This window comes from Ranitomeya imitator, chromosome 3 (genome assembly GCF_032444005.1).
Source record: "Ranitomeya imitator isolate aRanImi1 chromosome 3, aRanImi1.pri, whole genome shotgun sequence".
Taxonomy (NCBI): Eukaryota; Metazoa; Chordata; class Amphibia; order Anura; family Dendrobatidae; genus Ranitomeya; species Ranitomeya imitator.
The window spans coordinates 423,467,209-423,481,864 of NC_091284.1; the positions used below are offsets into that span (position 1 = coordinate 423,467,209).

The 14,656-nt window shown below is 41.9% G+C and overlaps 1 protein-coding gene across 5 annotated transcripts in view; it reads right to left on the reverse strand.

Annotated features, from left to right (window-relative positions):
• The window catches only part of BCAS3 (BCAS3 microtubule associated cell migration factor), a 1,718,074-nt gene that overhangs the window by 806,227 nt on the left and 897,191 nt on the right, over window positions 1-14,656 (reverse strand). For all 5 annotated transcript variants that reach the window (XM_069757219.1, XM_069757222.1, XM_069757218.1 and 2 more), the window contains one exon: window positions 6,714-6,879. In XM_069757219.1, coding sequence (XP_069613320.1) covers window positions 6,714-6,879 — 166 coding nt within the window. The remainder of the gene's footprint in view (window positions 1-6,713; window positions 6,880-14,656) is intronic.

The window sequence follows — 14,656 nt, forward strand, 5'->3', positions numbered from 1 at the left end:
TGGGAAAACTTGCAAAATCGGCAGTGTATCAAATACCTATTCTCCCCACTGTAAATGCAAAACGGCAGAAAACTAATGGAAAACTAACACTGCACATTACCCTGAAAACACCATCAAACATTCTTGTGACAGCGTTATGCTGTAGGGATGCTTTCCTTCAACAGGGACAGGGAAGTTGGTCAGAGCTAATAGGAAGATAATTGATGCTAAATAGAGTGCAATTCTGGAAGAAAACCTGTTAGAGGCTGCAAAAGACTTGAATCTAGGGTATAGGCAGGGCTGGCATTAGGGACAGGAAGACTGGGCAGTTATCTAGGGCCCCTGCTCATCTAGTGGCCCCCATCTAGTGGGTGTCACTTTCTCCCCCACCCTTCCCCTCTGCCGCTGACACAGCAGGTACGTGATGACGTCACATGGTGCCATAATACCGTAGGACTGCATTATATTCTATGGGGGGCTGCATTATAATCTATTAGGGGAATAAATTATATTCTATTAGTGGGGATGCATTTTATTCTATTGGGCTGCATTATATTTTATTGTAGGCTGCATTATACTATATGAGGAGGGCTGCATTATATTCTATGGTAGGTATGTATTATACAATATGGGGGCTGCATATAAGTATATGGGCAGTGCATTATACTATATCAGACCTGCATTGTACTGTATCAAGGATTATAGGGAATGCATTATACTATATGAAGAACTATGGGGTGCATTATACTAAGGGGTGTATTGTACTGCATGGAGGACTATGGGAGGTATAGTATACTCTGGGGAGTGGATTGTACTACATGGAGGACTATGGGGGGTGCATTATTCTATATGGAGGACTATGGGTAGTGTATTTTACTTTATGGAGGACTATGGGGAGTACATTATACTATATGGAGGACTATGGGGAGTGCATTATACTATATGGAGGACTATGGGGAGTACATTATACTATATGGGGGACTATGGGGAGTGCATTATACTATATGAAGAACTATGGGGTGTGCAATATACTATATGGAGGACTGTGGAGCACATTATACTATATGGAGGACCATGGAGTGTATTGTACTATGTGGATGACTATGGGATGCATTATACTATGTGGAGCACTATGGGGTGTTTTATACTATTCCAGTATAAAGCTGCCTATTTATCAAGTGATTCGATTGTTTATGCCGGAACAGAAATCACTGTTTTCACCAGCACATCGTCCGGTGAAAACTACAGATATGCTGCTGATAACATGATACTATATGTGGACAAATTGATCTACTAGTGATCATTATGTCCTCATCATTGTTCCTCAGTCAGTGTGAAGAGGCCAGGAAACAAGCATCAAACTTCAATATTGTCGATGCATGTAAATATAACCAAAATGTTTCAGTATCATGGTGCAATATGTTAGCATTTGGGGCGCCATTTTAATCTTTTAACCAGGGTCCTAATTTGACTAAAACCGGTCCTGGGCATAGGTTCACCTTTAAACAGAACAATAACAATAAACATACTGCCAGAGCTGCAATGGAATGATTTAGTTCAAAGTATATTCATGTGTGTGAATGGCCCAGTTAAAGTCCAGACCTGAATAACATTGAGAATCTGTGGAAAAAATTTTAAAATTGCTGTTCACATACTCTCTCCATCAAATCTCACTGAGCTAGAGCTAGTTTGCAAAGAAGAATGGGCAAAAATTAATCCTCTAGATGTGCAAAGCTGGTAGAGATATACCCCAAAAACTTGCAGCAGTAATTGCAGTGAAAGGCGATCCTACAATCTTTTTAAAATATTTAGAAAAACATTTACCGTATATACTCGAGTATAAGCCGAGATTTTCAGCCCAAAATTTTGGGCTGAAAGTGCCCCTCTTGGCTTATACTTGAGGCACGGTGGGCGGCAGGGTCGGCGGGTGAGGGGGAGAGGGCACTGAGGCATACTCACCTAGTCCCGGCGATCCTGGCGCTCCCCCTGCCTGTCACACTGTCTCCGGTGCTGTAGCTCTTCCTGTCAGCGGTCACGTGGGACCGCTGATTAGAGAAATGAATATGCGGCTCCACCTCCCATAGGGGTGGAGCCGCATATTCATTTCTCTAATCAGCGGTGCCGGTGACCGCTGATAGAGAAAGAGGCTGCGGCACCGAAGACCAGCTGTCCAGGAGAAGGAGCCGGACGCCGTGAGCAGGTAAGTATTTTATATTCACCTGTCCGCGTTCCACCCGCCGGGCGCCGCTCTGTCTTCGCGTCCTCTTGCTCTGACTGTTCAGGTCAGAGGGCGCGATGACGCATATAGTGTGTGCGGCGCCCTTTGCCTGATCAGTCAGTGCGGAGAGACGCCGGGACCGGACGCTGGGAGCTGCAAGCAAGAGAGGTGAGTATGTTGTTTTTTTTATTATTGCAGCAGAAATGGCAGAGCTTTCTATGGCACAGCTATGGGGCAATAATGAACGGCACAGAGTACTATATGGCAGCTATGGGGCAATAATGAACGGCGCAGAGCACTATATGGCAGCTATGGGGCAATAATGAATAGCGCAGAGTACTATATGGCAGCTATGGGGCAGTAATGAACGGCGCAGAGTACCATATGGCAGCTATGGGGCAATAATGAACGGTGCAGAGCACTATATGGCAGCTATGGGGCAATAATGAACGGTGCAGAGCACTATATGCCAGCTATGAGGCAATAACGAACGGCGCAGAGCACTATATGGCAGCTATGGGGCAATAATGAACGGTGCAGAGCACTATATGGCAGCTATGGGGCAATAATGAACGGCGCAAAGCACTATATGGCACAGCTATGGGGCAATAATGAACGGCGCAGAGCACTATATGACACAGCTATGGGGCAATAATGAACGGCGCAGAGCACTATATGGCAGAGCTACGGGGCAATAATGAACGGCACAGAGCACTATATGGCACATCTATGGGGCAATAATGAACGGCGCAGAGCACTATATGGCACAGCTATGGGGCAATAATGAACGGCACAGAGCACTATATGGCACATCTATGGGGCAATAATGAACGGCGCAGAGCACTATATGGCACAGCTATGGGGCAATAATGAACTGTGCAGAGCACTATATGGCAAAGCTATGGGGCAATAATGAACTGTGCAGAACACTATATGGCACATCTATGGGGAAATAATGAACGGTGCAGAGCACTATATGGCACAGCTATGGGGCAATAACGAACGGTGCAGAGCACTATATGGCACAGCTATGGGGCAATAATGAACTGTGCAGAGCACTATATGGCACAGCTATGGGGCAATAACGAACGGTGCAGAGCACTATATGGCACAGCTATGGGGCAATAATGAACTGTGCAGAGCACTATATGGCACAGCTATGGGGCAATAACGAACGGTGCAGAGCACTATATGGCACAGCTATGGGGCAATAATGAATGGTGCAGAGCACTATATGGCACAGCTATGGGGCAATAATGAACGGTGCAGAGCACTATATGGCACAGCTATGGGGCAATAATGAACTAAGCAGAGCACTATATGGCACATCTATTGGGCAATAATGAACGGCACAGCGCACTATATGGCACAGCTATGGTGCAATAATGAACTGTGCAGAGCACTATATGGCACAGCTATGGGGCAATAATGAACTGTGCAGAGCACTATATGGCACAGCTATGGGGCAATAACGAACGGTGCAGAGCACAATATGGCACATCTATGGGGCAATAATGAACGGCGCAGAGCACTATATGGCACAGCTATGGGGCAATAATGAACTGTGCAGAGCACTATATGGCAAAGCTATGGGGCAATAATGAACTGTGCAGAGCACTATATGGCACATCTATGGGGCAATAATGAACGGCACAGAGCACTATATGGCACAGCTATGGGGCAATAATGAACTAAGCAGAGCACTATATGGCACATCTATTGGGCAATAATGAACGGCACAGCGCACTATATGGCACAGCTATGGGGCAATAATGAACTGTGCAGAGCACTATATGGCACAGCTATGGGGCAATAACGAACGGTGCAGAGCACTATATGGCACAGCTATGGGGCAATAATGAATGGTGCAGAGCACTATATGGCACAGCTATGGGGCAATAATGAACGGTGCAGAGCACTATATGGCACAGCTATGGGGCAATAATGAACGGTGCAGAGCACTATATGGCACAGCTATGGGGCCATAATGAACGGTATGGAGCATCTATTTTTATTTTTGAAATTCACCGGTAGCTGCTGCATTTTCCACCCTAGGCTTATACTCGAGTCAATAAGTTTTCCCAGTTTTTTGTGGCAAAATTAGGGGGGTCGGCTTATACTCGGGTCGGCTTATACTCGAGTATATACGGTATCATTTCCTTTACATTTCACAAATACTTACTACTTTGTGTTGGTATATCACATAAAATCCTAATAAAATACATTTAAATTTGTGGGTGTAATGTGTAAAAATGTGGAAAAGCTCAAGGGGTACATTCATACGCACAACACTTGAAATTGAATCGTTCTCAATCGGGCCAAAAATATAGAGTAAAACAGCGTTCAAGTCAGCAGCATTGAATCAGTCTTTAGCTCAGACAAAAATCCTTGATGTTCCTACTCTCTGAAAAATGACAGCTCTGTCCAATATGAGGTCATTTTAATTATGGAATGTTCCTTGTAAATTGCTCTGTATCGTTCATATTGATTATACCAATACAGGAATAACCACTAGGACAGGACAATGCATCCTGAAAATCAATGGCAAAATACATTTTTTTTAAATGTCCGGAAAAAAAAGACACTGGAATAATATTTATAGATTGATTTCTGTTTGGAGCAGTTAGGTCTGGCCACCATTTCAATCTAGACTAACTTTTATTAGAAAACCAATGGAACAATGCTGCATTGCTAGACAATTACATTAATGTAGATATAAATTAGAGGGTAATGGCAATAACGATAAGTAATGGTATAGAAAAATCATTTATGAATGTCTGATAAAATAACATCAGTATATTTCATATCATTTATATGACGTATTGCACCCTATGTAGCCTGCAGATGATACACAAAATACAGATTTAGCAATTTTTGTCTATTACCAACTATTGGATTAAAAGTTTTGATCAAAACAAACATTTCAACTTCCATTTTATGGTTATTTTATTATTACTGTCCAAAGTCTAGTAGCGGGATGTTATAGATAAGTACGGTAGGTATGTGTGATATATGCCGTGGCTCGGACTGGCCCATCAGTGACCGAAAAATTCCCCTGTGGACCCCGCTGCTAGGCAGGCACTGCTCAATTCGTCTACTTCCACAGTGGCGCACTCTGTCCTTTCCCAGTTGTGCTGGTGCTAGGTATTAGGGCAAACTGACACCTCTGAAGAGGACACCTGACAGTGACACCTTCCTGTACAGTTATGGGTGACTATGGGATGTGCATTATACTTTATGGGTGACTATGGGCTGTGCATTATACTTTATGGAGGGCTATGGGATGTGCATTATACTTTATGGAGGGCTATGGGCTGTGCATTATACTTTATGGGTGACTATGGGCTGTGCATTATACTTTATGGAGGGCTATGGGATGAGCATTATACTTTATGGAGGACTATGGGCTGTGCATTATATTATATGGAGGACTATGTCGAGTGCATTACACATCTGCTATGGGGCCCCATGACTTCTATGCTCGCCCCTGATGAGTATAATGGTTTATTTAGCTATATACATTAACGAACAGCTGTAGAACGGGGGACATATACCAAGATGAGAGCCCTATATACCAGGATGAGGGGATTATATACCAGGATTGAGGGGTGTACTCACTTTTGTTGCCAGTGGTTTAGAACTTAACGGCTGTGAGTTGAGTGTATATAGAGGGCACACTAAATTTACACTGTTTACAAGCTGTACATTGACTACTTAACATCGTATCCAAATCTTGCAGCGGGGACCATCAGACTCTAGTTACACCACTGGATCCGGGCATAAAGATCTCTGGGCAGTACCTATTATGATTATTTCCACGCAAGTTTTTAAGGCAGCAGTAGACTTAACTTCCTCCAAGCCGATGTGCAGGAATAATTAACAATTACGGGAAATGTTTAGGTGCAGTTATTGCTGCATAAAGAGTCATGCCAGATACTGAAAGCAAAAGGTTCACATACTTTTGCACTCGCAGACAATACAAATATGACAAAGTTTAATACTTTTGACCCATGGGTTTGATTTGCTTTTCTTTATCTACTTTTAGGACTTGTGAAAATCTGATGTAGTTTTAGTTCAAATTTATAAAAAAAAAATATTTAAAATTCTCCAGGGTTGACAAACTTCCAAGCACCTCTGTGCTGTGTCCAAGGATTTTTATGTCCTATCGTTCTCATCTTATTCTCTTAAATGGGTTTGTCATATCCTATAAAATGGCACTTTGTGTGTACACCCTGTTTCCGACAATTTAATTCGCAGTTTGTTTCTAAAGAGGATGTGAAATAATTTAAAGGGGTTATCCACCTAGCTACATAAATGCTCAGAATTTCAATGTTCTTTTTTTAAAACTTTAAAGTGGCCAGACAACCCTTGCCATGAAGAAAATCTCTACACTGTAACATATGTACTAAGACTTAAACTAGAACTGATATAAGATGTCACTTTACTGTATTCTGAAAAGAAAAATAATGATATGAAGGCTTCCTATCAAAAGACAATGATATAAGCGTTACCATACCTAACCAGAGTCCAGCTTGCACGAGGCGATGTCCACATTTCTAGAGGTGTGTCATCACTTATCTTGGGTGCAGTGCTCAGAGGCCGAGGTTCCAACACATGTTCTACTAGAGTTCCATAGCAGCTAATAATGTACAGTGATTCCACCACATATTGCTTGGATTGATCTAGTAGGCAAAGTGATGAGAATATTAGAAACAAAATGCAATCATGTTTACCAATATAAGATTAAAAACTACTCCAGCAATGAAAATCAAAATGCAGTTTTTGTCGGTTCCTGCTTGACTGACAGCTTGATTGTGACTTCAGGCAAAGGAGTGATCAATCAAGAAGGAGGCAACACTGGGAGGAGGATAGAGCTGGATTGACAGAGGCTTCAGATCTACAAATAGTTTGTCAGCTGTATTAGTATATCAATTCAAATGCTAAAGTCTCAGTAATCGAAGAATGGATTGGCCATGTAAAGCTATTGCTGGACTTGTCATTGAAAGAGCTACATGTACATATAAAATCATTTAGGGGAGTGAAATCCTACAAACAGATTCCCGGTGTGCATTTTGCTTGGAAATGCTTCGTCCAGGCAGGTTGGGATGCGTTACAGGACAATAGGCAAGTAGTTTGGTGAGAAGGTAACAATTTTTGGCACTATTATTTTTTTTTTTAAATCAAATACTTTTTATTGAAGAAAGCAGAAAGGATAACATTACATACATAAGCATGCATTAGAATACAAATGATAATACTTTCCCCGTTTTTTAATAAATGTAAATACACCAAACACATCCCTCCCCCCTCCAATAACAAGAAAACCTCCCCCAACCTCCCCCCGTCATGCTTTTACAATCCTTATCCATGTATTGCAATGTTGTACACTCTTTTATAACCCTAATATCCTATTTTTGACGAGTTCTGCGGAAGCCAATCTGGGAAAGTTCAACCAGACCCCCCACATATTCTCGTAGTGGTTCATCATGCCTCTTTTCATGTATACGCTTTGCTCCATAAGGATTACAAAACTAACTCTATTTAGAAATTCCTTCCTAGTGGGAGGATTTTCATCTAACCAGTGCAATGTGATAGTCTTCCTTGCAACATAAAGCAGTCTGGCTATTGCTAGCCTACCCCATTCATCTGATGCCACCTCCTCTACATGTCCTAAAATACATGTCAATGGATCTCAAGTAATAGTTGCTTCCGTCACTCTTTCCACTAAATTTAGGACAATTCAAAATGCCTGTAATCTTGGACAAGACCATAGCATATGAAGAATATCAGCTTCCTCCATCGTACATCTCGGGCATCCAGAGTCCGCCCTTAGTCCAGCTTTTTTCATCCACACAGGTGTCCTGTATACCCTATGTATAATGAATAACTGTGACACCCTCCCAGATTCACTTATAGATATTCTAGGGACATATTGTAAAATTGACTCCCACTCATCATCCGATATGTCTCTCAAATCCCTTGTCCATTTGGATTTAGCCATCAATGGTTGTCTTTCAAAAAACATATCCAGCAATCCGCTGTAAATTAGCGATATAAGACCCCTAGTACCCCTCTGTGGACCAAGTATATTCAACAAACTGTCACTCTGTATCACTATCGGTGACCTTCTCCACTGTCTAGAGAATGCGTGTCACAACTGTAGATACTGGTAGAACATAGCATGCTCCATAGGGACACATACCATATACCGTATTTTCCGGCGTATAAGATGACTTTTTAACCCCTAAAAATCGTCCCAAAAGTCGGGGGTCGTCTTATACGCCGGGTACGGCTGCAGGGAGCGATCCTGGATGGTTCTCAGGGTCTGAAGGAGAGGAGACTCTCCTTCAGGCCCTGGGATCCATATTCATGTAAAAAATAAAAAATAAAAAAATGGATATACTCACCCCTCCGCCGGACCCTGGCTTTCAGCGCTGCAAGCGTCTGCCTCCGTTCCTAAGAATGCAGTGAGTGAAGGACCTTCGATGACGTCGCGGTCAGGTGAGCGGTCTGGTGATTGGTCACCTGACAGCGACGTCATCAAAGGTCCTTCACTCACTGCATTCTTAGGAACGGAGGCAGACGCTTGCAGCGCTGAGAGCCAGGGTCCGGCGGAGAGGTGAGTATATCCATATTTTTTATTTTTATTCTTCATTTTTTATATGAATATGGATCCCAGGGCCTGAAGGAGAGTCTCCTCTCCTCCAGACCCTGGGAACCACACGCCGTATAAGATGACTGGGCGTATAAGATGACCCCTGTCTTATACGGCGGATATATCCCAAATTCCATATTTTATATGGAAAAGTTGGGGGTCGTCTTATACGCCCAGTCGTCTTATACACCAAAAAATGCGGTACCTATTTTTTGGCACTATTATTAGAAAATGGAAGAAAGACAATCTTCCTTAGTCTGGGGCTCAATGCAAGATACTGTCTCGTGGAGTAAGGATAATTCTGAGAAATGTCAGGAATCAGCCCAGAACTACTCGGGAGGACCCGGTCAATGACCTGAAGAGAACTGGGACCACAGTCTCAACATTAGTAGCACACTACGACATCATGGATTAGTACCTGTGATAAAAATTAAGGCCCCTTCACATTAAGCGACGCTGCAGCGATACCGACAACGATCCGGATCGCTGCAGCGTCGCTGTTTGGTCGCTGGAGAGCTGTCACACAGACAGCTCTCCAGCGACCAACGATCCCGAAGTCCCCGGGTAACCAGGGTAAACATCGGGTTACTAAGCGCAGGGCCGCGCTTAGTAACCCGATGTTTACCCTGGTTACCAGCGTGAAAGTAAAAAAAACAAACACTACATACTTACCTACCGCTGTCTGTCCCCGGCGCTCAGCTGCTCTGCACTCCTCCTGTACTGGCTGTGAGCACAGCGGCCGGAAAGCAGAGCGGTGACGTCACCGCTCTGCTTTCCGGCTGACCAACGCTCACAGCCAGTACAGGAGGAGTGCAGAGCAGCTGAGCGCCGGGGATAGACAGCGGTAGGTAAGTATGTAGTGTTTGTTTTTTTTACTTTCACGCTGGTAACCAGGGTAAACATCGGGTTACTAAGCGCGGCCCTGCGCTTAGTTACCCGATGTTTACCCTGGTTACCAGTGAAGGCATCGCTGGATCGGTGTCACACACGCCGATCCAGCGATGTCCACGGGAGATCCAGCGACGAAATAAAGTTCTGGACTTTGTTCAGCGACCAACAATGGCACAGCAGGGGCCTGATCGTTGGTCGCTGTCACACATAACGATTTCCTTAACGATATCGTTGCTACGTCACAAAAAGCAACGATATCGTTAACGATATCGTTATGTGTGAAGGTACCTTTACAGACCTCTCCATTCTTTTAGGTAGGAAAACTTGCAAACTTGGCAGTGCATCAAATACTTATTTTTACCACTGTAACTATTTAAAAGCAAGCATTAAAGAGCATGCCATCATGAACACTTTTCTCCATGCTCCACCAGTGGATATCCAGGTCTTTTTTCAAATTATATCAATAACTAGTATGCACGATGGCAGGCATGACTTTCTAACACTGTACAGCTTTATATACACACTTTTCTGTGTGAGTCAGACAAACATATGTTGCTCTATGTTTAGAGCTGACTCCTTTGCTGACAGATATACAGGGCAGTCAGAAACAATTACATTTACATCATGATCTCAGCCAAGGACATATGGCCAGGACACAAACCACCTAAAAAGTCAGCACATCTGTCACAAACTGCAAACAAAGGCACATAATATCTACAGAAAGCTACAGCTACTATCAAAAGGACAATTCATTCTAATCAAAAACTATTAGATGTCACAGCTCTATTTTTACCAGATACTACATGTATCCTGCCTGCGCAGTGCGATCATTGGGAACGCGATCCGATAGATTCTACTGCGGAGACGTGGAAGGCGCCATCTTGATGGAAGCAATTCTTTTTTCTAGCAAAATAGCACCATTTGTGGCGCCTGCACAGTAGCATCTATCACATTCCGAATGATGCTACTGCATAAGCGTAGCTGCTGGCGCCATTTAGATTAAGATAATTTTTTATGAAGAAATTTATATGACAAAATCAAATTAAAATATAGATATTATAGATCGTATCATGCTACAGCGCAGGGGCCAGCATGATGATTGTATGGTCCTCCACATTGCATATTTCTTAGTGCTGCAACTATAACTCAACTATGCATGAAAACATAGAAACTAAGGTACAAAAAATTACAAGACACACTCCGGACTGAGGAGCCAAAATTGAAATATTTTGCTATAACGGAAGGTAAATTTCCACCAAAAAGCTGGAGAACGGTATAATGATGACGGCTGCTCTTTGCAGGTTTGGGACGGCATTTTAAAAATTACAGTTAAGAATTTGGTGAAGATTAATGGTGTCCTCAATACGGAGAAATGCAGGCAGATATTTACCGCTCATTAAATACCATCAGGGAGGCGTCCGAATGGCTCCAAATTTATTCTGTATCAGGACAATGCCCCAAAAACATATAACTAATGTAATTAAGAAATATTTTGAGTATAATAAACAACAAAGACCCATGGAAGTGATGATATAGACCACACAGAGCCCTGATTTCAATATAATAAAGTCTGTAAAATATTATATGATGAGATAGAAGACTTTGCGTAAGCCAACATCCACATAATATCTGTGGTTAGTGTTTCAAGATCTTTGGAACAACCTCCATGCCGAGTTCCTTTCAAAAGATGTGGCAAGTGTGCCTACAAAAATTAATGCTATGATACTGTTTCAAAGCTAAAGGAAAGTCACAGAAAATATTGATTTGATTCAGATTTCTCTTTTCTTAATTAGCTTTGCAGCTTTTAATTAAAAAAAATACATTAACTCTTCTATTTTAAAAGCATTTTAAATTTGCAACTTTTTTTCACACCTAATGTACCTAACATTTTTGCAAAGTAATATAATATGATATGTGAATTTATACAGTGTAGGAAATAAGTATTTGATCCCTTGCTGATTTTGTAAGTTTGCTCACTGACAAAGACATGAACAGTCTATAAATTTAAGGGTAGGTTAATTTTAACATTGAGAGATAGAATATTCAAAATAAAAATCCAGAAAATCACATTGTATAAATCATATAAATTTATTTGCATTTTGCAGTAAGAAATAAGTATTTGATCCCTCTGGCAAACAAGATTTAATACTTGGTGGCAAAACCCTTGTTGGTAAGCACACCAGTCAGACATTTTTGTAGTTGATGATGAGGTTCGCGCAGATGACAGGAGGAATTTTGCTCCACTCCTCTTTGCAGATCATCTCTAAATCATTAAGATTTTGAGGCTGATGCTTTGCAACTCAGACCTTCAACTCCCTCCATAAGTTTTCTATGGGACTAAGGTCTGGAGACTGGCTGGGCCACTCCATGATCTTAATGTGCTTCTTTTTGAGCCACTCCTTTGCTGCCTTGGCTGCATGTTTTTGGGGCACTGTCTTGTTGGAAGACCCGGCCATGACCCATTTTTCACCCCTATCCGACATCAGGCGTACATTTCCACCGATGTTGGACTCCTTCCCCTTGATGTGGGCCCCGGGGGTGAGCCCACATCTTTTCGGGGACATGTCAGCTGTTTTGCAATCCTAAGTAGGGAGCTTAGTCTCCAGAAACGCGTTGAGATTCTTACCCATATGGTTCGTGCTGAAGTCTGTATCCTCTATGTTTAAAGTTTGTGAATAAAGAAAACACTTTTTTTACGGATTCGGTGAAGCTGGACATTCTCTTCTTTTTAAGCCCTCACATGGCCATATTGACGGAAAAATAAAAAAGTCATGGCTCTGGGAAGAAGGGGAGCAAAAAACAAAAACGCTAAATCGAAAAAAGCTTAAGGGATTAAGGGGTTAATATCCTGGCGGCGGGAAGGGGGTTGTCACTCAGGATTTTACGGAACATGGCACGATCCATTCTCTCATTGATGCTGTGAAGTAGTCCTGTGCCCTTAGCAGAGAAACACCCCAAAAATGTTTTCACCTCCATGCTTGACAATGGGGATGGCATCCTTTGGGTTAAAGGCAGCATTTCTCTTCCTCCAATTTGAGTTAATGCCTCAATTTTGTCTCATCTAACCACAGCACCTTCTCCCAATCACTCACAAAATCATCCAGATGTTCATTGGCAAAATTCAGACGGGCCTACACATCTACATTCTTGAGCAGACAGCCTTTGCGGGCACTGCAGGATTTTAAACCTTTACAGCATAATGTGTTACCAGTGGTTTTCTTGGTGACTGTGGTCCCAGGTGCCTTGAGATAATTAACAAGTTCCCTTGTGTAGTTTTAATATAAACTGTGCAGGAGTTGTGGGTTAAATCCACGCTGCCTTAACGAAGAAGTTCCAAGGATAATAAATTTAAAAGGTGGTTTATTCAACGCGTTTCAAGGTCAGTATGACCTCTTCTTCAGGAAATTCCACATACAACATATGTTGTATGTGGAATTTCCTGAAGAAGAGGTCGTACTGACCTTGAAACGCGTTGAATAAACCACCTTTTAAATTTATTATCCTTGGAACTTCTTCGTTAAGGCAGCGCGGATTTAACCCACAACTCCTGCACAGTTTATATTGTCATACGGCCGTTGATCGGCTTGTGGATCTGCAGCAGCCAAAATCGCTACATGCTTTTCATTCAACAAAATCAGGTGAGCAATTCTAAGAAAGCTCTCGTAGTTATCTAGAGGATAAGACCCTATTTTGCGCTTTGTGTCTCAATTTTTTTCCTATAGCAGCTTGTGTAGTTTTAGGCTGATCCTAGACCTTCCTCATGAACAAGGATACCCCACAAGGTGAGATATTGCATGGTGCCCCAGATCGATGTTGATTGACAGTCATTTTGTATTTCTTCCATTTTCTTACTATTGCACCAACAGTTGTCTTATTCTAGCCCAGCGTCTTACATATTTTTTGTAGCCCATTCCAGCTTTGTGCTGGTCTATGATCTTGTCCCTGACATCCTTATAAAGCTCTTTGGTCTTGTCCAGAGGTTAGAGTCTGACTGATTGAGTCTGTGGACTAGAGCATTTTATAAAGGTGACTATGTAAGACAGCTGTCTTTAATGCAGGTAACGAGTTGATTAGGAGCCAAACTTTCAATGGTTGGTAGGAGATCAAATACTTATTTCTTACTGCAAAATGCAAATAAATGTATATAATTTATATAATGTGATTTTCTTGATTTTATTTTTGATATTCTGTCTCTCAATGTTAAAATTAACCTACCCTTAAAATTATAGACTGCTGATGTCTTTATCAATGGGTAAACTTACAAAATCAGCAAGGGATCAAATAATGATTTCCTTCACTGTATATCAGATGTGTATTTATAGATCACATGTGTATTTAAATATCAAAAATAAGCGGATAGGTTCAAGCAACCTCAGTCCAGAATTTCCTTACTCTACGAGATCCCAGGCTAAAAATATGATTAGCCGGTCAGGTGAGACATAACCTGTGTGCAATGCAGATGAATTATACGCTGACTCATCTCTATCATGTATGTATATAAACATGTACATATGCTGCTCACAAAATTAGAATATCATCAAAAAGTTAATTTATTTCAGTTCTTCAATACAAAAACACCGAGCAGCAGTCCACTCCTTGTGAATCTCCCTCACATTTTTGAATTACCTTTTCTTAACAATCCTTTCAAGGCTGTGGTCATCCCCTTGCTTGCACACTTTTTTCTACCACACTTTTTCCTTCCACTCAACGTTCCATTAATAAGCTTAGATACAGCCAGCTTCTTTAGCAATTACCTTTTGTGGCTTTTCCTGCTTGTGGAATGTGTCAATGAGTGCTTTCTGGAAATCTTCCCCATGACTGTGGAGCCTACTGTAACAGACTAAGGGACCTTTTTAAATGCTCAGGAAGCCTTCGCAGGTGTTTTTTTGTTAATTATTAGTGATGAGCGAGTA